Consider the following 23,275-nt stretch of genomic DNA (forward strand, 5'->3'; position numbering starts at 1 on the left):
CTAGACAGCAGCTGCAAACCATAGTTCTCAATAATCGCAATCCTCCTGGGGAAGCACTAGCAGCACCTGAGGACATTCTTCGGCAAGTGTCTATTGGACTGAAAATCTGGCAATAGCCTGTCTTTCTACTATAAACTTCTCGACCATACAAGAACCTTATAAATACTTATCATTATTCTGCATCGAGTGGACATGGTCAGGTATCGATATACATTAATATGGCAGAGGCCGTAACACCGTAATCCGTATCCACCACCACGGGGAATCAAAATCAAAAATCATAACAACGTCAACGTCGCGGGACCTGGCGGTATCTTGTGAAAGAGAATAACGCCATAAAAATAGGAGAAGAAACCGGAACAGAAACAGAAACAGATCAGAGACAACCTCTAGTCTAAGCTCTAAGCTCTAACCGGTCTAAGTCTAGAAAATTCTACTGCTGATTCGCAACCCATCCGACTAGCGAGTCAATCATCGCGTCTCGCTTGATGGGGTTCTCATCTTGGAAGAGATCACGGACGTGGACATTCCGCTTCAAGGCCCTGGCGAGACTGTAGTGGGAGCTCTCGTCCTCATCTTCCTTCGGAGTGACGTCCCTGCTTTCCAGCGACTGGATGCCTTCCTTCAAGTCTGCTAGGAGGCTGCTGCCGCTCTCGGTGGAGGTGTGGTTCTTTAGCTCAGCCAGGATCTCCGTCAAGTTCCTGCCGGAGCCGCTTCCTATGAAGCTCTTGATGGTGTTTTTCAAGGTGCTCACGATGCCAACATCTGCTGTGAGGGGAAGCTCGGACATCACTGTTGAGTAGTATGGGACGCGGGTGCCGTTGTAGGTTACCTCGCGGGTGGTGGAGGTGAGACTGAGGCTGCCGTTTTTGATGGACGAGGCTTGGTCTTTCAGAACGGTGCCGATGTTTTTGAGGATGAGCCCAATATCCAGCGTGCCGGTCATGGGGTTTGCATGGTTGCCAGGCCTGAGGGTCAAATTCTCGACGGTGGCGTTGCCGATGGTCAAATTGCCGCTCTTTACATCGAGAACAATAGTGCCGATCTCGAGCGTCAAGAGAGACGGGTTTGGCAGGGTGACATTGCCAACGAGGTTGGTTCCATCTGAGCGAGTGGGAACGAGCGAGGTGTCGGTGATGCTGAAACCCTCAAATTTGTTCAATGCTACAGAAGGATCAGTATACTGATTCAGACCATCAGACTTGTAACAGAGGCTGGATAAGCTTACTCGGAGAAACCACATCCTTGTTCATCGTCACCTTGGATTTCAACACGCCCAGAAACGAATCGGTCGTGCCCTTGAGGGAAAGTGCGGTCTCTTTCTGGAAAACAACTTGCCGAACATAATCTGTCCAGGTAGTCACATTGAGAAGAGGCGTGAATTTGTCGGTCACGCCCAACGTGGTATTTCCACGAATAGTCATACCGGGCAAATTAGCCTGACCCCATGGGTTGGCGGCGCCGTTATCGCGGATATACAAATCCAAAGTGATGGGATCAATCCGAACAGGCAGGTTAAGTTTCAAATCCAGCGCCGATTGTAGTGTGAGATGTATAGTGTCAGGCAAAGGCTGCATAACAGCCGCACTGACCAGTACCAAGTCGGACTTGTTGACGACAAGCTGTGAAATGGCCGGGATTACGACCAGGAAGCTGTTTTGGTGCCAATCGCGTCAGCTTGCGATTCACTGTAATTGATTTATGGCGCAAACTTACAAGACCGGTAGGAAAATGGCCAGGAAAATGACATTTCCAATTAGGTAGCAGCACCAGAATCGCTTCCAATGGCGCGCGAACTTCTCCTTTCGCGTTTGGGTAGTGGCCAACGAGAGACCACCCGCTGTTTCTACCTTCTCCAACTTGGGGTCATCGCTGAGACCGCTAGCTAATGGCCCACGATGAAGACCTAGCGAGTATTTGGCGTCATCGGAGCTCAAATAGGCTGGTCGGTCATCAACTGTCTTTCCCATTGTGACGGATGTTGGATTGAGTTGCTCCGTTGTCAACAGGGGACTGGAGTAGATAGAAGCGGGACGCGGTCGCCTATATTTATCGGATCCGGGGGAAGAAAAACCGGGGAACGCTTGTTGGGGCCTAAGGATAAGCGAAAGCCATTTCCCGTATGGAGACGCCCCGGACGTTCCATTATTCGGGCCCAGGGGAGGATCTCAGTGGAGATGGAAAAACCAAGATAATAAAAAGTGGATTAACGTCACGGTTCGGAGGACTATTCCCTGTCTGGGATAGGATTCACGAGGTCATACAGCTAGATGAAGAAGGGATCAGCGGAGGAGATGGTGATCTACTGCGAAGCGGGAAAAGGGGGTTCACATGGGCCGAGCTCTGAACTAGTTGAGTCAGTGGAGATTTCCTGGCTTTTGCGGGGGACAAAAGCTGAACATTTTAATCTTCTAAATCATGTCGTTGCTTATAATCAAAAACCTTCAATACATCTAAATCTAAATTGTCAACCAAAAATGTCTCGGTCTTCATCACCACCATCTCCTCTAGAGGACGAAAAGCCCAGTGCTTTGCCAAACTTCAGAGAAAATGAAGAGTTATCCACCGACTCCGGTCGCCTCCATGCCCTGGAACAGCTAGAAATTCTCCCTCAAATCCTACAAGAGGGAATCTTATTTGCTGGCTCTGGAGCAGCCCTACTCCTCCAAGCAGCCATGCCCGCAATCCGAGAAGAAGAAGTCAAAGAAACCCCAAAGGACCTCGCAACCGAACTTCTCGACGCCCTCCAAGCCCATCTAAGTTACATCTCAATCCTAGTCTTCGGCACCAAGCCAGAACGCAGAACTCTCCTCGACCTGCTAGCTCGCGACCAAGCCCCCGGGCTAGGCGGTGGACACAACAACCGCTTCACCAAACACCCACCGCTGCAGCGCTGGATGGCCGCAACCCTCTACGCAACCGCAACAGACTACTACCAGCGCGTCTACGGCCGGGTGGACTACGACACTGCCCAGCGCGGATACGCCGAGTTCACCATGCTAATGGGCTGTCTCGGTATGCCAGCCGGTGTCTGGCCTGAATCTCGACAGGCGTTTTGGTCTTACTGGGATGATCAGGTTGGAAAGTTGACAGTTACAGATGATGCGGCGCAGTTCGCTAAGAAACTTCATGAGAGTAAGGATATGCCTAAGTGGGTGCAGAGGATTAAGCCTTTTTTGCGCGTGGTTACTATTGAAATGTTGCCGCCGAAGTTGAGGGATGCTTATGGGTTGAAATCTACTGCTGGGACGAGAATGTTGTATCGGACTTGGATGGGCTTTTCGGTTGCTGTTTATCCTGCTATGCCAAATAAGATGCGGGCTTATCCGTTGCGATACTATCAGGATCGTTTGCGTGAGAAGCTCAATGTTGTTTAAGTTGTCTGTTGTTTGTTTGGCTACTTTGTATATACCCTTTCTTTACTATGTTCTATATGCTATGATTGATCCTGTTAATACTTGCCTCGATTCGGGTGATGGGTTTCTTTTTCTGATGCGCCTTGTCAAGTCGAGATTTCATGTTCAACTCTCCTTTGGCGAACAACCTGTGTTTAAACCTTACTCCATTTTTGATCGACAATCAAACGTAAATTAGGAGTCATCTTGAATAACGGCCCTTTCCGACGAGGCGAATGTAGTTCTAGCCCCGCACAGTGGTCATCCTTGTCTAGGCCATGAACCTCGGACCAGAGAAACCGTGATTTAAAAACCTGCTTGCATAATTAACAGCGAATCAAGCATAGTATACTTCCGCGGTATGAGACATTTCAAACAGACAGCCTAGGAGGGGCCCAATTGATATACTCCGTCCCAACCACCTAAACACTCTGCATACTTCCAACTATCTATAATTCAACATGAACATGAAACTGACTACGATTATCTTCTTCCTAACGGCAACAGCCTGGTGTGAACCACAAAAGCGAGATGCAACATCAGCCGGAAGCTTCAACTTTGCCTCTCTATCAAATGCCATGTTCGTCTAAGTAAACATACGGTGCAGACTAAACACCCACTAATCAATTCCATTCCAGAGTCAACCTCGCAGCCGCAACGACGACTGGTAATTTCGCGAATATCTCACCACCACCTAAAGCATTCATGCACGAGATCCTCGCTGTCATCCCCCTCCCCGTAGTCGGCGAGCTTATGGACGCACAATCCCGCAGCTCACTCGCTAGCCAACTCCAAGCTGGTACCACTCCCACATGGTACGCCAGTCTACCTACCGACGCGAAGAACTATGTGTCTGCTGTCCGACTACAGATTCAAAATGGGGCTGTGACTGCTACCACTGGTGTCGGCACGGGAGCCGCGGTAGCAGCAGGGACGGCGACGGCGACGGCAGCGATGACTTCGACGTCTAGTGGGATGGCGGCGCAGGCTACGGCATTCAGTGCGATGATTGGGGCATTGGGTGTTCTCGGGCTGGCCCTAGCGTTGTGAAGTGGGGCGAACTAATGCGGGGATCAGTTCGCTATGATGGTTTTGGAAAGTGGCTGCCGGTCCTGCAGATGGATTTCATGCAGGTGCATCGTGGGTGCTACAGGTACAGGTCGGGTCGGATGGGTTTTTCTTTATCTTGCATTTTGCAGGACCCACGAGGGATTAGCATGTACTAGTGTGTGACTACTACGTGCAATGGATTGACGAGGTGATGAGATGCATGACAATGACTATATTTGGGTGTTTCCTGTTTTCGTGTTCAGTCCCTAGTTTCTGGCAGGGGAAAACGCCGAACCATTGGTAATTTCCCCTGGAATCCCACATGCTTATTTCCAGCCCTCGGTTTATAGTACACTTATACGTACCTGTCTCCATGGATTAATTGATATGTACTCCGTATCGATTATATCATTGAATGTCGCACTTCATCTAATTTCCCGCCGAATTCTCTGTATCACAGCCGATCTTTACTAAAGCAAACTCTTGCTCCGGGAGATCACATGGACCGAGAGGGGTTAGCAATTCACTAGTTTCGACAACAGGAGGTCTGATCGCCGTTGCCGATCTTTACTTAATCCAGCTCGTCCGGGGTGAAAGTTGGATGCGGGGATGGACTTTTGCTTGAGTGAACTGTGAAGTTGAGACTCTGTATGTAGTATAAGCGAACATCACATGGAACCGCTTTTCGGTATCGTGATCGACCTCGGCGAATCCTATGACAGATTCCTTGACGGAGAGACCCGATGCTATTCCGGCTTGAGCCTTACTTGGGCTGGTTTAGATTTCTCGGGGAATTTTGTCCTGTCTTTTTGATTTTTTATACTTTTTTGGACTTGATTCCTCGATGGTAAATCCAATCTAAGACATGGGCATGGTCGACTTGGTCTAGAGTGCATGTGGGGTGGATTGTATACCTCAGCGAAGCAAATTGTCTTGGAGGCTTTGCTTTTTATTTATTTCTCATTTATTTTCCTTATTAGTAGCCTCTCTTTTCTTCTTCTTTGGTAGAACCCCCATTTAATTTCTCTTCAGTACTCCGTAAACCTTGGAACAACACAATGCGGTTCACTCACATCTTCCTTCCCCTCCTCGCGGCTCCCATGGCTCTGGCTGTTGCTGCCCCAGAACCCAACCCCGTCGCTGCTCCCGCCCCTGCCAGTACCACCGGGCTTCTCAACACAATCAGCGAACTCGAGAGCCTGCTCACCGATGAAAATATCAGCAACCTCCAGACTATCATCACCAATGCGGCGAAGGTTCTCTCCAATGATAATACCAACACACTACAAACTATCTTGACCAACGCTGGCTCGTTGTTGACCAAGGAGTTTGTGGATAATACTACTACTTTGATTGGGGATGCTACACCGGTACGACATTGCTGCTCCTGTTCTGTTAAGCAGCCTACTGACGATGATATAGCTTATCGAGGACGTCTCGAAATTACTTGGGTCTCTTCTTGGGTCACTCTAGGGGGCTATATATATTTTTTAACGATAGTATACGAAATCAACGCATCTGCATTGCCAGCTGGAGAGAGAGAATCGACTTGCAGTAGAGACACACATGCTATGGTAAGAAATGGTGACTTTACCTATACCGTCCACTATCCACCATCCGCCATCTTAGTCGACTTTCTATCCATTTGTTTTATCTGACCTGAATAACAATATTTTTCTTGTATTTCCCCCTATCTTACATAATCCTCAAGTGCTGGAGAAAAGCCCGCCCCAATGCTGAAGTATCTTTGATCAACTATCGATCTAGCAGGGATGCAAAAGGCGATAAACCATACAGAACTACAAGTACGATGTATCCAATCACCTATTAAACAGCAACAAAATCAAATAAAGCGAATCTCAAATTGGATATCTCTCATAACATAAATCATACAAGGACCCGAAAGAATCCAGTCCGCTGACAGCAATTCCGCTTCAGATCAAGCAAATTTAAGCCCCCTGTCTCTTCTGAATATCAGCCTCAACGCCCCTCTGTCTCGCCTTCCCCTCATCGTGCATATCCTGGTACTTCTTCTCCTCCTCCCGATCTCCAAGAACAGCAGCACCAATTCCTCCAAGGGTACCCTGCGCACGATCGTGAATTCCCTGACCGAGATCCTTAAGCTGTCCACGAGCTTCCTGCTCCTTTCCAGAAGCGTTCTGCTCAACACCTGCTTTGCGGAGACTTTCGTTGCCGATCAGGTTGCCCAGAGACTCCTTGGCTGAGCCGACGGTCTGGTCCCAGGATCCGTTTGAGCGGTTAGAGTCGTCGACGGCTGTGGCGCCGGTGTTGGGGTCTGCGGACACGGGGCCTAGTTTGGCTGTTGTGTGGGAGTTTTGGTCTTGCACTTTGGCCTGGGCCTGGGCAGCTTCGCCTTTGTTCTGGGGGGAGTTAGTTTTTGGCTTGTGGATGGTAGTGGTGATAGTGGGTGCTTACTTGGGTGGAGGAGTCGCCAGTGATTGAGCCGATGACGCGTTGAGCTGCGCCGGTAGCTTGGTTCATGTAGGAGCCCAGAGTAGAGGAGTTTCCGTCAGACATGGTTGTTGATGTAGATGGAGATAGTGGAAGAAGTGTTGGTAGAAGTGTTGGTTGAAAAGTGGTTGGTATTTGTGAGTTTGTTTATCTTGTAGATTATGAATTGACTACTCTTGGTATTTGCCTCCTTTATATATTCCTCTCCCAGTCCTGTTATCTCCATTTTTCAAGGCATACAATTGCGCCACAACGTACGCTATCACGATCATGATACATGACGTCACCCACTGATGTCATTCACGTGATACCCCGCGCAAGCCACCTGACTATCACGGAAACAACTTGCGTCATAAAGATAAAGGAACGGGTAGAGAAGGTTCCACAAACTACGGTGGAGTCGTTTACACTCGTGGGAAGTATGGAGATTGTGAGTGGATATCAATAATGAAATTAGATACAAAAATAGCATATACAAAAATCTAGATGCTAATAAACAAGGGCCCAAACGAGGACCCGGAAACTTGCTCAACGCCTAATAATCCACTGTTCCCTGCTATGTACAGGAGTCAGGGAGATCGCAATGCAGATAGTGTGAACGCTCGTAAATCACGCAATCATGAGTTATTTTAATCACCAGTGGCAGATACCTCCTTCACTGTCATCGGCTGTCCATGTCCCGCAGAGACCAACGACCTCCAGGTGCCCATCAGGGTGCTCGCCGACTTTACTCAGCGGCGCCGAGCCTTCTGTATTGAGAAGTCGTCGTGCCCAGGCGTCAATGGCCGGCTCGCCCGTCTCATCACGTGCCTGCTTCAGAAACGGAATCAGTGCCGTACCACCCGTTCCTCGTAGCTTCTTGCTATCGGCCGGGGCAGCTGTCGCCAGATTCTGCGGCGCAGGCTGATTGGCCTTGGCTGCCTGTGTCTCCCGACGAGCTCCGCGCGCCTGCAAGATGACATATCGCGAGACGATCTGGATATGCTTGTCGCGCATAGCACGCAACATGCCAAGACAGGCATCGTATGCAAGCCGGAGGGCAGGATCACTGTGTCGAGCTTCAACGAAAGAACGGATATTAGCGATCGAATCGACATGTTCCAGGAACCGGCGGTGAGGGCCAGGCATATAGGCGCGCATCTCATGGATGAACCCGTTTCGAGACTTAGGGCTGTCTTCTGCTGCCTCTGTCCTTTGTTCCTTGCGAGCGACGCCTGTCGGGCGGTGTTCTATTCCGAGCACGATATCGAAGAATTGGATTAGGGAGCTCTGGGCGTTACTGCCGCCGCCGTATTGTCTGTACTGAGGTTCGTTCTGGCCATCATCGTATAGAAGACCGTTCGGTAGGCCGGCGTCGGCCATGTTCTTGCTTCCAGCGAGGTAGGGGCGGATGCGGTTGTAGAAGATATATGGGTCGCAGTTGTCGTACATACGGTGTAAGAGAGAGTTAATCTGGTCTATCATCTCTGCTAGTCGTTGGAGGCAGTCGGTTACTACACGGGCTTTGCCGACTCGGGCTGCGGCGATGGCCTCGAGCATAAGGGGGATTGCGGGGGCACCTCGCGCCTCGATGGCTACTGAGACGAGGTAGAACCATTGCTCATCTAGGGACCCGGTAAAGGTCTGGAGACAAGCAAGATTGTCCAAGTCATCCGCGGGTTCCTCCGGGAAGATAGGTTTGTAGTTCCAGAGGCACACGCCGGCGTATGTCGCTACTGGGGGGACTTCAAGTCGTTCACAGACTTCGAAAAGGGGCACGGTCAACTGTGGAGGTATTCTCTGTTCTTGGTTAGTATTGAACTGAGTTTTAGATAGAGATGAGTGCTTACCTCGGCGGGACGGTCACCACCCCATACGTAGCCGTGTAACATGAATACCAGGACCACATATGCCCGACGCCACTCGTCATCTGCACGCAGGTACGCAGTCGAAAGCACGGGCAACCGGTCCACAATACCCCGGATTCTTTTACTCAAGAGTAGAGGTTGCAAGTTTGCAGCAATCGCCTCCCACTTTGCGTAGTATGGATCTGGCAGAACTTCCAGCGGTGGCTCCGGTGACAGGAAACCATTTTCGAGGGAGATGCCGTAGTCTAGCGGCGAGGGTACAGGAGGCAACATTATGAGAGGTGAATAAGGCAGGCTATACACGTTGGGAAGAGAGGCACGTGTGGTTTTGAATAAATCAGGGAATCCCCATGCGGATCTCAGTCCCGTAGATCCCCGGTTTAAGACAAGCCCCGAGGTCAAGTGTCCAGAACAAGGCCAGCAGCTCTGGGAATTCACTGTATTTCAAGAGAAATATGTTCAAAGATTGATCTCAGATCAATCAAGTCCCAGGAACAAGGTCCCCAGAGAGGGGTAAATGGGTGGCGTGTTTCCCAGGGAAAAAAAGCAACTGTTTTCCCCGAAAGGCTAGATTCTCCGGATGCGAACGGAAACAGCAGAAAGTTGGTCACCTTCCAGAGTTCCGAGGTTTCCGTATGAAGGAAAAGAGAATAGTCGGAAAAGAAAAGAGAAAGGATGTGCTTATGCTCGGTTGGTACTAGTTTGCAAAGGTTGGGTGAAAGACGATCTTGGTTGTCAGATTTTTCACATTTGATTAAGCGGGAAAAGCGTCCGAGGGCACGTAATATAGGCGTGAGTGCATTTCTAAGCCGGGACAAGGAAATTGCACGAGGTCCGGGCTTGGGATCAGCCTAGTCTCCGGCCTGGACCAAGTCCGATATAGGATCCCAGCGTGGGCATTTTAGAGGCCTCAGTGGACATTATTCGGGACGGGAAATAGGGGGCGGGGACCTAGTAAAGCCTGGGAAAGGAAAGGAAAAGCGCAAAATCCTGTCTAGGTAGGTTTATTTTAGATGAGCTTATATATCGAGCTATGGGGAACGGGCCTCCGCGTTCTAAGTGATGCGCAGATAGATTGAGTGGGAGCGATTTGGGTCCTGCACGCTAGAGAATGAACCGGTGAGTGCAGACTCGCCGATTCCGGTCGCTCGCTTAACCCACGCTAAAACCTCGTTCGGTCCTACGGTGAGGGGGGGCTGATCCCCAGGTTTTGTGTCCAACGTCACCTCTAGCACTTGGCCTTCTTCCATTCTATCTGTACCCTGTCTATATCATTGCTGGTTGTTGAAAATTTGAAGATCCATCATCAGAGAAAGTCCTCCCTTCCCACCATACACCTGTTGCATCTGCACATCTTTCCTAAAGTAGTTTAGTGTATTATGTAATCATGGTTATGCTATGCGCTGAGAAAGCAGGGTCCTCGGGAACATAATAACGTATATCACAGGCGGGTCGCGCACCAAAGCGGGTCGCGCACCTCTAAACGCCATACATATAATAAATGCGATAAATTCCAACTTCTTATCTCAACAATAGTGCACTATAGAATTTTGCTTTAAGTGAATTCTTTTTGTATGATATATAGACCCTTTGGGGAGTTTCGAGACTTTTCATGATTTGATGGCTGCAATACATATATTTCTTCTATTTAAGTGGCGCAATTTCTTGGGTCGTGATAATGCAAATACAGTATTCGATTTTTTTCTGGAAATTGATATATGGGTCTAAGAAGAATCCTTATCAATGTCTATCTTATCAATGTCTATCGGCAAAGAATAGAGCTGTTCAATATTATAGTTGTTGAGATATAAGGTAGTAAAGATCGTATTTACCATAGAGCTTGGGGTGCGCGACCCGCTTGTGAAATACGTTAATTAATGAAATAAGATGTTGATGAACATGAAAAGTAAATTATATCAATTAAGTAAGTGATGAGTATAGAAGATGAGGTCCAACTCGGTTGAAATGTAAGACATGAACAAAGCCATAACAATGATGAGTCTTCATAATATAAGCAATGAAAACAGATAACAGTGTATCCATTTTTTGTTCCACCAATCCCAAGTCTCCTCTCAACACCAAGTGGCACATCCCCTTGTCTTGGCAGATGCTTCTTCACCGCAAATGTGCACAGTGGGTTGTCCCTCCACACCACACGAAACAAAAAAAGAAAAGCTTGAATTCGACGACGAATTTAAAGCCCAAGCGATGACTGTTCAGAAAGAAGCGATATCTGCGCATCTTTGATGCCGGTGACGAGTTCGAAGATTGTGTTCGCAGATGTTGGAAGCTTCAAGGGGAGGAAGTGGCTTTTCAGCAGACTCAATTGGTGTGTAAGTAGATGTGGGAGGTTATCTGGAAGGAAGATTGGCACGATCTAAATGGTTAGTGGGTATTAGAGGGGATGAGTGTTGTACACAAACCTTGGGACCCGTCAGCGGCCAAGTTAGGAGTATTGTTGATCATGGGAATGATCTCTTCATCGAGGTTTGGCATGATGGAATGAGGTGAAAGATGGTTGTTTTGATAAAACCATGGATGAACGTATGGATGGAAGTTCTAAGTTCGAAAAGTTCAAAATTAGAATAGATAGAAGAGGGACTTCAAAGTTGGATTTTGGAAGAGATGGGAAGATGAAGTTTGATGAGGAAGTTTGATGTTTCAGCTTTGAAGAGTGATGGAAGAAGGAGAGAGAAGGGAGATGAGACAAGAAGTATTTATAGCGGTGGTGAGATCACTGGGTGAAGTGAACGAGCTCCAGGATCACGTCCTCTCCCAAGATCACCAGGATCGATCCATTACACGAGTGACTTCAGAATCAAATTTATCAACTACTTGTTTGATCCATTTGACCCTACCTCGTATTTGAGGGTTTGCTTTAGTACTAGTACAGTAGTTTTCGAATTCATTTGACCCCACTGTGGTAGTTTGTATTTCGCAAGTGACCCACTTCAGCAGGCGATGAACACAGTGAGCCAATGGAATCCCTCATCACTAGAAGCGGAGACCAAACCACTGAATCCACCTCACTGTTGGTAGGCCCTCGCACCTATTAAAGCCGAGTTAAGCCCAGGATGACCGTGATGATAGGTCTGCGACTCGAAGAACAGTCTCTCATAACATATCTCCTCTTGCCTGCTCCCTTTTCTCCGGGTCTCACAGTATTAGTTTCGTCTTAAGAGGATTTTCTCGGGGCGACCTGGATCATATCTGTAGTAGCCTCTTGTTTGGGGCTACAACAGCCAAAAGTATAGCCGACCTCACCTAGCGCCCATCGTTCGGCGCTAGGCAACTCGCCGCTTTACTAAGGCGTCCTTTAGGCGGCTATAGGCGGCATTTTGCCTACGTTTTGGGTGGTTTGGGGCTATAGGCTGGGACACCTTGGATGGCAATATTGGACCCTTTTGAATCGCTATTGATTATGTTTATGTACATACCATTTCGAGAGATTCTTCCACCTGTTGGTCTCAGTCCAACGAACAACGGCGTCATAATCTCGACAGGTATGAATCGCATAACCCGTCTCAGCTCCCAACAGATTTTCCTTATCATCCATGCCAGTGAGTGTGATGTCCATGTTGCACATCAATGTATGGCGTATGTAGTCCAGGCAATGCCGTGTGTGGTTATCGAAGAAATAATTTTCCACCAAATTCTCTCGGATCATTTGCTGCCAAAGTGGTGTATTGTGTTAATATGAACTCATGTAAGGTGTTGTTGATTAGGTCGAAAACTCACCAAACAGTGCATAGCATGAAAGCCATCCACTTGGTAGACCAGTTCTCCTGGTGTATCGGGGGTCGGTAGACTCGGGGGCAAGCCATGCTGAGCTGCCCACTCTTCGGTGACGGACACAATGCCATGGTCTAAAGTAATGAGCACATTGCACTAATTGAACCAGAGAGCACTTACGCCCGACCATGTCGTCCCAAGTCTCATGGTAAAAGCTTCCACTCTCGTGGGGCTCACCAACAGTACTATGATTGCTATAGTCCCAGGTCCTGTTGAATTGAGAAAGAGATCCATCTGGAACGTGTAAGTGGTTTTCTGGTGTAATTTCTCCGTGACGAGGAACATTAAACTTACAGTCATCCAATTGATGCTGATGTGGTTCTCTTGCTTGTATCAGAATAAAGTATCCACCGATAAAAAAGGCCACATTTGCCAACTCCAACAGAAGAAGCCAGAGACATAGGGAGGAACATCGAGTCTTGGACTTTTCGCCTTTATCGTCGACAACCCAATACCGACTGTAATCCAACTCACTCGTAACAAGCGGGACGCATTCAGGCTCGTGCTTTTCGTCCATACCCATTGTTCAGGCAGGAACACCGAAGAGTATAAAGTATACTATGGCTGATCCGGGGAGAAGAACATCGACTGGAGGCCTTGCTATGTAAGTATCTTAGCGGTTCTGTAAAGCTTTCCAAGAGATATTCGTTAATCTAAGGCGCATTCCTAACCTCAATACCCCCTTACAGATGATAATGCCGCCCCTTCCAGCTCCGAATACATCAGACCAAAACATTTGACTAAATTACAAATTAGAAGCTCAAGCATAGCACTAATGATACCCAAGCAATTCCTGATGGATAAAACGCGACTCTTAGGAACGGAGAGAACATCAAATAACGCGTTAGCCTCGAAAGATGGCCGGGCTTAGGAATATCATCTCGGCCCCGTAAGACCAGCTGTAATGTGGTCGCTTACATCACCATTTTGTTTGGAATGCAGGAATACTACAAGTGGGTGAGAAGGTAAGGCGCCTTCCACCCTGTCCTCTCTCTCCAATCCCTACAGTACAGGGCCACCAAGGGATAAAGGTCAGTCTCCACTTTTTATTCTGCTGGTATACCATGTATGGACATGGATTAATACTGCATCGCCCTTCAAAATATTTAAAAGGAGAAGGATTTTATTTGGTCACGTATGGTAAAATAGGAGGGCGGTAGAGAAACCGACTTAATTCCTTGGTAGCACTTTGCTACTCCCAAGGTGGAGAAAGGAGTAATAGTCAACCAATGATATGTTACGTCTTTCATCTACTGTACAGTAGACTATTATTGGTCTCGTGTGCCTTTCTCCCCTTGCAGTAAAGTCGCGACACAATAAAAGCACCACCCATGGTTTGCCATAATCGCGATATCCGCCTCTAAGGTTTACGTTGTTGTCCTCTCCGTTGACCTCGCGAAAGCAGACGTCCGGCGTCCTTTCTCCGTCACTTGGGTACTGGTATTCGGATTCCAACCAGCTCCTTCACATTATCCCAATTCCCCCGAGCCCGTGCGAGCATCAGAGGAGACCATCCATGCGCGGTCAGGAGGTCTTTCTTAATTTCTCTCGATTCTATCAGGAATCTGATGACGGCCCCTGACCGCGTCTGGCTGCCCAGGCAAGCGCTGTATACCCGTCCCAATCTTACGCGTTGAGATGGATACTTTGATACCCTCTCTGATATCATGGAGTATTGACTGAACCTCTTTTGCATTCAGCTGAGTCCTTCTTGCCATAGAGCTATGGTCTCATTTTGCCAGCCTAAATTTCTGCGGCTGTGATACAATTAACTAGATCTCGTTCTAGGTACCCTTCGGGTCTCTGGTCGTCGGTTTGAAATGCTAGACGGCCTTCTGACACCGAACGTGCAACTGTACTAGACCTGAAAGTCGATCGGGAGATTGTACTGTATACTCAGTTCACTTCAATGGCATCGGCGAAACCTTACGCACAACAGCATTGGAAATCAAATGTATAATAAAAAGCTTCACGCAGTCATCTCTTTGATTCCCAACTTTAGGATACAACAATAGCTAAAGACCCAACCTACTCATCAAGGTCTGTGATCCGTCTCAACCCACCAGCAGATGACCCATCCGGACCAGGAAGGGCTAATTCCTCTTCCTGACCAGTACTATCATAGCGCCGCTCCTCAATCACAGGAGGCTCTCCCAAATCTTGATGCACCGTACATACGACAGTCGTTCCATCAGAGTCGGTATGCGAAGTAGTAGAGTATCGGTGCCCGGTAGCAGTGATGGTGCCTTCATCCGTGTCGGTGGACGAACTGTAGTAATAGGAAGAACTGGCGTAGGAGTCGGGCATTTTTGGGGACTTGGAATTTTGGGACTTGTGGCTCAAATGATTATATACGATGTGTATTTCGCATTGATATCGTTAATTTATGGGACTTGAGATTCAGCTGCTGAGTGTGTTGGCTTGCTCTCTATTTATGCATTATCGTGGCGAGGTATGATTTCATTTGCCATCACTGCCCCGCAATGTGGCTTTTTACTAGTGAGGCAAAGCGGCCCTGGGGCTGTCTTCAGGAGAATTAAGTGGGTACAAGTGAGAAGCCAGCACGTGGTGTTGGGTCTGGAAATTCCGTTGAGGTGTATAAAGTGGTTCATTGTGGATCGCAAAGGGTTCATGTTGCATGTGAGACCCCTGGCGTTTCTTCATACCTTTTATGTTGTGTCTTCCCTTTTGTTTCACTTCGATGCCTTTCAAAAACATTTGAACTGTTTAAATATGTAGTTTGGAAATCATTGACACTCCCAAGCAGAATTGTTTGGTGCTCTCTGAAGCCTAGATGTCCCTATTATTGCTCGATGGCTGCGTTCTACCAGCCCCGCACATCAATATTGCTATAATCTTACATTTCCCAAATTCTGTGTGAATTCGTAATTATAAGAGAATCGTCAAATCCCTTAAGTGCTCAATCGTGATCTCGGGGGGAGATTATGACCAAATAGTTGCGTCACAGTGAATAAGCGGAAAGATATACATGAGTCTTTCCGACATATATCACCCTATGCATGAAAAACGATTACAGGTTTCAGTAAGAAGAAAGTTATAGTATGAGGGTCTAAGCCTATCTGTCATATCAATTCCGTAAAAATTTCCTCGTTTGTTTAAAGTCTGTAGGAATCTCTTTACTCTTGTAGCAGACAAAACATCCTTCGGCTTCAGCCGAGCGCAGAAGCACTGCTATTGATGCAGAGCTATTGATGCAAATTTTACATAGCATCCTTGATAAACCAAAATGAAGACCAATTCACCCCATATCATTCTTGTTGCTAATCTGAATCGCACTGATTTTTTCCTCGATCACCTGAAGAGTCTTGCCATGCAGTCTCGCGACAACACATGCATCACTTAATGCAAAGAATGGGTGCGAAAGTTATCAGGAGAAGACATGGCCTGAGCAAATGAATGATATTGAATGCTTGACGAAAGAGCTGAGGTAAAATTCAGTCGTAGTAGCTATCTACATTTGCCAGCTGACCAAGTTCATATCTGATTTGATATCATTGAATAAATATCATCAAATGTATAGATGCCAATGTATAACCCGGCGCCATTCCCATTTTAGGTAGACCAAAGCCCAAATTAATCAAAATATGGATAACTCTACTCGTCGCTCTGATCATCCGTGTCGCTGGTCAACATGCCGTCATCAACTTCCATCTTCTTCATCACTGCATCACCATTGCGCCCTTTTCCTTCGGCAGCGAACCATGCTTCCCGTTTTTTGGTTTCACGAGCTTCCTTCCTTGCTTGCCGCTGCACCTTGTCACGCTGAGATGCCTCCTGCTTTTCATGCATCTCGTTGATGTAATCTTGCAGGTGGGCGAGGTCCGAGCGCAGCTTCACAACCTCTTCTGTGGTAGTGTGCCGAGTCTTGTCATTGACTGCGTCTTTTTTCTTCAGCAAAGCAATTTCGGCCTCCAGCTCGGCAACGCGACTGTCTTGGGCGTCAACTGAGGTGTCAGGAACCACCGAGGCTGTAGAAGTGACACGGGCAACTTCAGCGCCCGGTTGTCGGAGGGCAGCCAGCTCAGCGAGACCCTCCTCAATCATGGAGTTGGGAAAGGCAGAATGGGTGAGGGCTTGCGAGAACTGGGAGGACTGGCGGGATCGGAGATGTGAGGGGGCGGTCAGGTGGGTGTGGAAAGCATATGCTGTTGGAACAGCACCAGGAGCATGAGAAGGGCCCGAGAGCGCACCGTCATGACGGGGCTTGACGATGGTGTGAAGGGTGCGAATCGGCTCCTGTGAGGAGTTTGACAGGCCATGTAGGGGAAGGGAGACCAGATTGGTCACAGGGTGTGTGTAGTCAGCAACAGTGGTCGCGAACTTTCTGCGCGCGATATTCCATGATAGAACCTTGCCGCCGTCGTGTGCAGACAACAGTGTAGTACCATCGTACGAAAGAATGAGGGCCCGAGTAGCACCAGATTCCGCAGATGGAGGAAGCCATCGGTCTTCGGCAGACACTTGGGCGGGGGTGGATTGTAAGGAGGAGTCATGGAGGGGATTCTGTACTGAGCCGTTGCGGTAGAAGTCGATTGATTGTACGCTACCATCCTCGTATCCAACGTAGCCAGCTCGATCCACAGGATCCAGAGCTAGACAAGTCGCCGAGTATGGGAGGAGGTATGTTCGCAAAACGTTTCCAGTGTTATAGTCCCACACAATAGCGGTATTATCTTTCGCTGTCGAAACCGCAATGTTGTTCCGCCCATTGCTATGTCCGACAGCCAGAGATGTAATAGCGGCACGGTGGTTGGAGAAGGTCCGAATGGGAGAGTTTGGTGGCTGTCGGTTTTGGCTTTGAGCGGGCTTGGAGAAAGATAGGATACCAGGTAAAGACCAGACGTGTATGCTGGCATCAGCGGAGCCCGACAGAATGAAGTTGGAGGTGGGGTCGACGACAAGCGAGGTGACCGGCTGCAGGTGAGAGGCCGTGGTGGCTACTTGACGTCCTGTGCATGTCTGAAACACACAGGGCGGGTTAGCCTGAGTCCACTAATTGAGATATCCAAAGTTAAGCGTAGTTGACATATCATACCTCCCAAAGAATCAAACGACCTCCCTCCGTGCCAAGGACTAGCACATCACCATGTTTGGCTCCGACAACAGCAATGCTGCGGATCCGCTCTGGAAATGGTATCAAAGCCTCCTGATTTCCCTTTTCCCGACTGTACACATGAACGACGGCCTTATCAGCCTGTGCCGAGAAAATATGCGACGGACTCACAGCCAAGCAATTGGGTGTGGTTGAGCTCTTCTTGAAAGTGGATCTTAGCTGAGGCGCAGGCTGGAATTCATGCACGCAAATGCCGACATCGCGCAGAGTGGCGGTCGGAGTTTTAGCGGATGACAGCGTCGCCGCTATGAAGGATTCTGAAATCATGGGGAATGGGGCACTTGCATGAAATATGGGGAGACTGAGGATCATTCCTTCCCAGCGAGAAAAAAAAAGCCAATTGCGATAAGTCAGATAGATAAGAAATGTTTGCATTGTTTGTTTTAAGAAAGGCCCACCATGTACCGGGAGATGCGAAACTACCTGAATGTGATCAATACAAAACTCTCTTTTCAGCTCCGATCAGATCTGATCCGTGTTGCGTTGAGTCTAAATTCTATGCATCTCATAGGACAGTCTAATTAACATCTATCATCTTCACAAGCCCTGTTTGAGGTTTAGCGAGGTTGAATGGAACCTGTCAATCTCCACCGGAATGGCGACTAGATCCGCGAAATTGAAAGTTGCCCAGCCAAAACTAGGAATTGCATCCTGATGACCAGTCCAATTTGTCAATGAGAATTCGTGGCATTTTTCATGGCATGTTCGAAGAAGGCTGACACCAAAAAGAAAAGAAAACCTCACTTATGCACGCCATGACGAAGCATGTTATCATTTATATTCCAAGTTTCAGAGTCAGGTCAGGCATGAATGACCCCTATGCAAGGGGTGAGAAACCCCATGAAGGGGCCTCGCCCATTGCTATTGCAACGAGACACTGGAGCCAATGAAGACCCGCTCGGGTACAGTGCAACACACCCTGTGGTCGATCTTATTGCCCTTTCCAAGGGCTGTGATTCGCTATTTCCCCTCTCTGCATCCCATTTGTCTCATTCTTCGCCCCAAGCTATGACGATATTAAGTGTCGGCCAGAGCGTCTATCCACGTTGACTGTGTCCTGCAGACCATGAATAGCAATCTAGGGCCAATCATACTCCCACCGCCTGCTTCGATCTCGCCTTTCTCGGGCATGCAAGGACAACGCGACTCTCATTCTCAACCATTATTATGATGGCCCGTGCCTGAGAACCTGAGCTCGTTTCGTGCAAGAAGGAAACCCAAAAACCTTGAAGGGGCCAAACTTCAGATCATCCTCGACTTCGTTCACATGGTACTCAGTTCCTTGTCAAGGGATGTGCCGCCTTGTATACCCTGGTGACCCTCTCGTCCTTGGAAGTCGAAACTAGTGTCACTCTGATTGTATAAGGCTATACTGTGCCCCTGCATCGGGCGGAGGCTAAGTGTTTCCTCTACTGCATTGCATTCTCAACCGGGTAACTCTTGTGCGACCGCATGTTGCTTTCCCAAAAATTGAACTGGGACTAGAACCGTCTCGTCTGAAAGCAGTACCATGTCCGCTATGGATTGTGGTGTTGCCAAAATGCCGAGAAGTGCATGCTTCCCGGCCCCGATTGAAACTCATATAAAGAACCAAGACTGTTATTCGTCTGCGCCGAGCCACGATGCCATGTCACTCGCTGACCCCATCCCCTCGCCACGCCGATGGTCTCCCACATATCAGCCCCGAAGGAGGAGCAGACAATTTCCGACATTGTCATTCGTGCCGTCACCCACATTGTATCGCGAGGCTCATGATTCTTCAGCAACATCTCTCTCCCGGCGGCCCGCGAGCAGAGGGCCACCGATCATCTCACCTTTCCGTTCCGTTCGAAGAATGAAGGAACCATTTCAGCTTATGCTCCCATCTTCGCCAGTGTCATGCGACAGTGCGCCGACATTCCGCCCAAAGTCGACTAGAGAATCGAAGCTGCCAGGCGGTCATACACTTCGACATTGGCGCTCTGACCAAAATTTGACGTCCACTAGCATGTCATCTTTCGGTCTCCTACCCAGTCCCCCGATATCAGAATCAAGAGCAGGCAGCGCGGAAGCTGATTCATATTTTCAGTGCAAGGATGAACCAAGGGCTGTGGATAGCATATATGAGGACGTACAAAAAGAGCCTAGTCTGCCTGAGCTGGAGGAGTTCAGTCGGCCCGACAGTGAAGTGGACGATGTCGACGCAGATCTGAATTACAAAGCTTATCGCCCACCCGGGTGGACGGAAGAAGCCCACGCACAACCCGAAGAACAAAGGTGGACAGACGTGACCAGTGTCCATGAAGCGCATTCGCATCTCATCCGGCAATGCGAAGCTAATGAGTCGAGACACACCACGAGCTATGATGGGCGCTCCAGCCCCATATATTCTCCTCCAGGGCCCATGGCCGGTCATGTTCCAGGCAGCTCGCCGAGACCTCAACGGCCGAGAACAGCCACTGTTTCAAGTTCGGCAAGTTGGATACCTAGTAATTTGGCATATTGTGAGACATGGCTGAAAGGCGTGCCCTTTGATCCGATCTCTGGAAAAAATGAAAATATCAAGGAATCCAACCGTCGGAAAGTCCAGATCGTTGAAATGGATCCAGAGCCAATTCGAACAATTGCATTTACGCCGGGAAAGAAGTCTCTCGACGAGCCACTAGTAAGTAATGAGTCTCTTCTGCGTATCGCTATTCAAGTCACAGATGTGCTGACAAGTTCCCAGAGATTTGCTGTTGCAAGCAAACCTAAAAACAAACCAAGACTAGTCGATATTGCTCGACAGTCCTCGCCATCAATGCCACCTCCGCCATCTCTACTACCACACCCTCTGCCAATGACACCAGATCAGCGGCAAGAGGAAGTTTCTGCCTTTAGCCCTGACACACCCCTTGATAACCCACTGGACATGTCAGACAGTGGTTACGGTACTCGGGAGTCTGGATACTCCTTGTCCACATACGAGGACGGCAAAGATGATGATGTCTACACTGACCCAGGGTCATTGTCTTCGGACAGTGTCACCTCTACCGTGGTTGGCGAACGGCCTGACACCGCGCAGGGAGAGCGCGAAAGGTCCCCTCAGCCTCAAATTAGATCTGGAAGTTTGAGCCCAGAAGGAACACCACAGCCTAATCATTCTCCGGCACGGAGATCTATCAAGTCCGAAAAGGCTGGATCAGATGAAGCAACACCATGGGACGATGCAGACCATGAGTGGACTTTGGATGACCATCAATGGACTCTTGACCAACTTGAGCATTCTGTCAAAGACTTTCCTCGCCACATGCTCCGACTCACCTCACCTGCCATCTTGCATGTTCGAAAAAGCGACGACAGAGACTTCTTACGCCCATTTAGGACAATATTTCCAGATGTCACCGAGAGTTTATTGGATTGTCTTTGTGCAGCACTCATTGCCCGCAACTACCTCCTTTCCTTATCAACCATTCATCGTCACAAACCCTCATTAATAGCGCGGAACGAAAATTACGGCATTGATGCCATCCCTGCCAAAGCATACAGCACGCTGGGTATCCAGCTCCCATCCGGATCCCCAGGCCGCATCAAGGATCGACTTCTTAGCTCTAGAAGTGCAGAGCTACGCCGGGAAGTGGAAAGAATCATCGATAACCTGCTATTTGCGGTCTGTGGCCGATCCGATGAAACACTAAAATCTGCCATCGAAGTCCTCGCTCAGGTATTGGAAGTAAAAGCCCCATAGGCCCGTCCTCTCTTTCCCTATCTTTCCCGAGTTCCTACATCTCTATCAACCTCCTCTCTTTGATATTTCCATTTCCTATTCCCAATCGTCGCCATCCGGTATGACTCTCCTTCATTTCAATGATCATGTTCTCTGGATCCACCACTTGTCTGACTGTCTCTATTTCTTTCTCGTTATCTTCATACCCTTGCATTGCGTCGCTTTCCTCGGACTATCCTTGAGCTCGTGTCACATGTACAATTAGTATTATAGCACCACAATAAAGCATAATAATAATAGCCATCGCTATAATCCTTTTTCACTTATCATTAGCTGCATTAATAGACTTTATCGGTGATAGACTTGCATCGGTGACAAACGGGAGTCTCGGGAAGCGCCCCGGATCTTTAAAGCCGTAACCAGATCTCCACTGCTGAGTCATCCAAAGAATCCCGCGGGAAAGCCCAGCTATCTTTCTCTTCAAATCGTTTGTACCTCAACATATCACATACACATCACAATGGCCGCATCACGAAGCCTACGGCATCTCTCGTCCGTTAGGACATCCCTCTCACCTGCCCCAACATCCAACCTCTCCCTCCACTACCGCAGCTATGCCACGACCGACAACGGTTCCGCCACCAACACACCGGGTATCACCCGCCGGCGAAAGACTTCCTTCCAAGACAAACTAAATGCCGGCCCCTCCTTCTCCGACTTCGTCTCTGGCGGATCAGACAATGCACCCCTTGAACCGGAAGAAGCCTACGCTCTCAAAAAGGCCATGGTTGGCCCGGCCGGCCGCAAGAAGGAAATGACCCGGCTTCCCGAGTGGCTCAAGACCCCCATCCCGGACTCGAAGAACTACCAGCGCCTGAAGAAGGATCTTCGGGGATTGAATCTCCACACCGTTTGTGAGGAGGCGCGATGCCCCAATATCTCGGATTGCTGGGGCGGAGGCGATAAGGCGTCTGCAACCGCTACTATCATGCTTATGGGTGATGAGTGTACACGTGGATGCCGATTCTGCAGTGTTAAGACAAATCGTGCACCTGCACCGCTGGATCCGCACGAGCCGGAGAATACTGCTGAGGCTATCTCTAGATGGGGACTCGGATACGTGGTTTTGACCAGTGTGGACCGTGATGACCTGGCGGATGGAGGTGCGCATCACTTCGCTGAGACTGTGATCAAGATCAAGTCTAAGGCGCCGAATATTTTGGTCGAATGTTTGACTGGTGATTACCGTGGGGATTTGGAGATGGCCAAGGTGGTTGCGCGGAGTGGATTGGACGTTTATGCGCACAATGTTGAAACTGTTGAGGCCTTGACTCCTCATGTGCGTGATCGTCGCGCTACTTTCCAGCAGTCGATTCGAGTGCTGGAGGCTGCTAAGTCTGCCCGGCCTGATCTGATCACCAAGACCAGTCTCATGCTGGGTCTTGGTGAGACGGATGAGCAGCTCTGGGATGCGCTGCGCCAGTTGCGTGCTGTCAATGTTGATGTTGTCACATTTGGCCAGTATATGCGTCCTACCAAGCGGCATATGGCTGTTCATGAGTACGTTACACCCGATCGGTTCGAGGCTTGGCGCCAGCGCGCACTGGATATGGGTTTCTTGTACTGTGCTTCTGGACCATTGGTTCGCAGCAGTTACAAGGCCGGCGAGGCTTTCATTGAGAATGTGTTGAAGAAGCGCCGTGCTGGATCTGGAGCCGCAACTACAGAGCAGACTGTTGAGCAGCCTGTCTCTCAGGCTGGCGAGGCGACTCGCTAGTTTCGGTTTTGTTTCAGTCCTTTATTCAACAAAATACCACGCATGGTCCTTGACTCTTGACGGAGGGTCATAAACTATTCACTCGGCGCCGAGTTTGCATTATTCTGGTTTGGCTTCGGTTTG

General features: G+C 48.9%; 12 protein-coding genes across 12 annotated transcripts; 5 read left to right on the forward strand and 7 right to left on the reverse strand.

The window, feature by feature from the left end:
* Positions 1–433: 433 nt before the first annotated feature.
* N7520_003971 (DUF3712 domain-containing protein) lies at positions 434–1,970 on the reverse strand (the record flags this gene model as incomplete). Its single annotated transcript, XM_057137906.1, has 3 exons — positions 434–1,164; positions 1,229–1,653; positions 1,717–1,970. The coding sequence occupies 3 exons, from the start codon at positions 1,968–1,970 to the stop codon at positions 434–436; spliced, it is 1,410 nt and encodes a 469-aa protein (XP_056998371.1).
* Positions 1,971–2,477: 507 nt separating this feature from the next.
* N7520_003972 (oxygenase MpaB family protein) lies at positions 2,478–3,377 on the forward strand (the record flags this gene model as incomplete). The annotated part of the gene is made up of 1 exon (XM_057137907.1): positions 2,478–3,377. The coding sequence occupies one exon, from the start codon at positions 2,478–2,480 to the stop codon at positions 3,375–3,377; it is 900 nt and encodes a 299-aa protein (XP_056998372.1).
* Positions 3,378–3,856: 479 nt separating this feature from the next.
* On the forward strand, positions 3,857–4,445 carry N7520_003973 (uncharacterized protein; the record flags this gene model as incomplete). The annotated part of the gene is made up of 2 exons (XM_057137908.1): positions 3,857–3,975; positions 4,034–4,445. The coding sequence occupies 2 exons, from the start codon at positions 3,857–3,859 to the stop codon at positions 4,443–4,445; spliced, it is 531 nt and encodes a 176-aa protein (XP_056998373.1).
* Positions 4,446–5,503: 1,058 nt separating this feature from the next.
* Positions 5,504–5,918, forward strand: N7520_003974 (uncharacterized protein; the record flags this gene model as incomplete). The annotated part of the gene is made up of 2 exons (XM_057137909.1): positions 5,504–5,815; positions 5,868–5,918. The coding sequence occupies 2 exons, from the start codon at positions 5,504–5,506 to the stop codon at positions 5,916–5,918; spliced, it is 363 nt and encodes a 120-aa protein (XP_056998374.1).
* Positions 5,919–6,394: 476 nt separating this feature from the next.
* N7520_003975 (uncharacterized protein) lies at positions 6,395–6,983 on the reverse strand (the record flags this gene model as incomplete). The annotated part of the gene is made up of 2 exons (XM_057137910.1): positions 6,395–6,826; positions 6,882–6,983. The coding sequence occupies 2 exons, from the start codon at positions 6,981–6,983 to the stop codon at positions 6,395–6,397; spliced, it is 534 nt and encodes a 177-aa protein (XP_056998375.1).
* A 567-nt stretch (positions 6,984–7,550) lies between these two features.
* N7520_003976 (indoleamine 2,3-dioxygenase) lies at positions 7,551–9,037 on the reverse strand (the record flags this gene model as incomplete). The annotated part of the gene is made up of 2 exons (XM_057137911.1): positions 7,551–8,696; positions 8,747–9,037. 2 exons carry the CDS (start codon positions 9,035–9,037, stop codon positions 7,551–7,553), a joined length of 1,437 nt encoding a protein of 478 aa, XP_056998376.1.
* A 1,921-nt stretch (positions 9,038–10,958) lies between these two features.
* On the reverse strand, positions 10,959–11,260 carry N7520_003977 (uncharacterized protein; the record flags this gene model as incomplete). Its single annotated transcript, XM_057137912.1, has 2 exons — positions 10,959–11,119; positions 11,188–11,260. The coding sequence occupies 2 exons, from the start codon at positions 11,258–11,260 to the stop codon at positions 10,959–10,961; spliced, it is 234 nt and encodes a 77-aa protein (XP_056998377.1).
* A 679-nt stretch (positions 11,261–11,939) lies between these two features.
* On the reverse strand, positions 11,940–13,079 carry N7520_003978 (uncharacterized protein; the record flags this gene model as incomplete). Its single annotated transcript, XM_057137913.1, has 5 exons — positions 11,940–11,997; positions 12,202–12,434; positions 12,503–12,630; positions 12,677–12,790; positions 12,851–13,079. The coding sequence occupies 5 exons, from the start codon at positions 13,077–13,079 to the stop codon at positions 11,940–11,942; spliced, it is 762 nt and encodes a 253-aa protein (XP_056998378.1).
* Positions 13,080–14,584: 1,505 nt separating this feature from the next.
* Positions 14,585–14,863, reverse strand: N7520_003979 (uncharacterized protein; the record flags this gene model as incomplete). The annotated part of the gene is made up of 1 exon (XM_057137914.1): positions 14,585–14,863. The coding sequence occupies one exon, from the start codon at positions 14,861–14,863 to the stop codon at positions 14,585–14,587; it is 279 nt and encodes a 92-aa protein (XP_056998379.1).
* A 1,308-nt stretch (positions 14,864–16,171) lies between these two features.
* N7520_003980 (putative ribosomal assembly complex component Ipi3) lies at positions 16,172–17,957 on the reverse strand (the record flags this gene model as incomplete). Its single annotated transcript, XM_057137915.1, has 2 exons — positions 16,172–17,536; positions 17,613–17,957. 2 exons carry the CDS (start codon positions 17,955–17,957, stop codon positions 16,172–16,174), a joined length of 1,710 nt encoding a protein of 569 aa, XP_056998380.1.
* Positions 17,958–19,200: 1,243 nt separating this feature from the next.
* Positions 19,201–21,396, forward strand: N7520_003981 (uncharacterized protein; the record flags this gene model as incomplete). Its single annotated transcript, XM_057137916.1, has 2 exons — positions 19,201–20,334; positions 20,398–21,396. The coding sequence occupies 2 exons, from the start codon at positions 19,201–19,203 to the stop codon at positions 21,394–21,396; spliced, it is 2,133 nt and encodes a 710-aa protein (XP_056998381.1).
* A 499-nt stretch (positions 21,397–21,895) lies between these two features.
* On the forward strand, positions 21,896–23,152 carry N7520_003982 (lipoate synthase; the record flags this gene model as incomplete). The annotated part of the gene is made up of 1 exon (XM_057137917.1): positions 21,896–23,152. The coding sequence occupies one exon, from the start codon at positions 21,896–21,898 to the stop codon at positions 23,150–23,152; it is 1,257 nt and encodes a 418-aa protein (XP_056998382.1).
* Between the last annotated feature and the right edge of the window lie 123 nt (positions 23,153–23,275).

This window comes from Penicillium odoratum, assembly GCF_028828045.1.
Source record: "Penicillium odoratum strain IBT 22623 chromosome Unknown utg000003l_segment0_segment0, whole genome shotgun sequence".
Lineage (NCBI taxonomy): Eukaryota > Fungi > Ascomycota > Eurotiomycetes > Eurotiales > Aspergillaceae > Penicillium > Penicillium odoratum.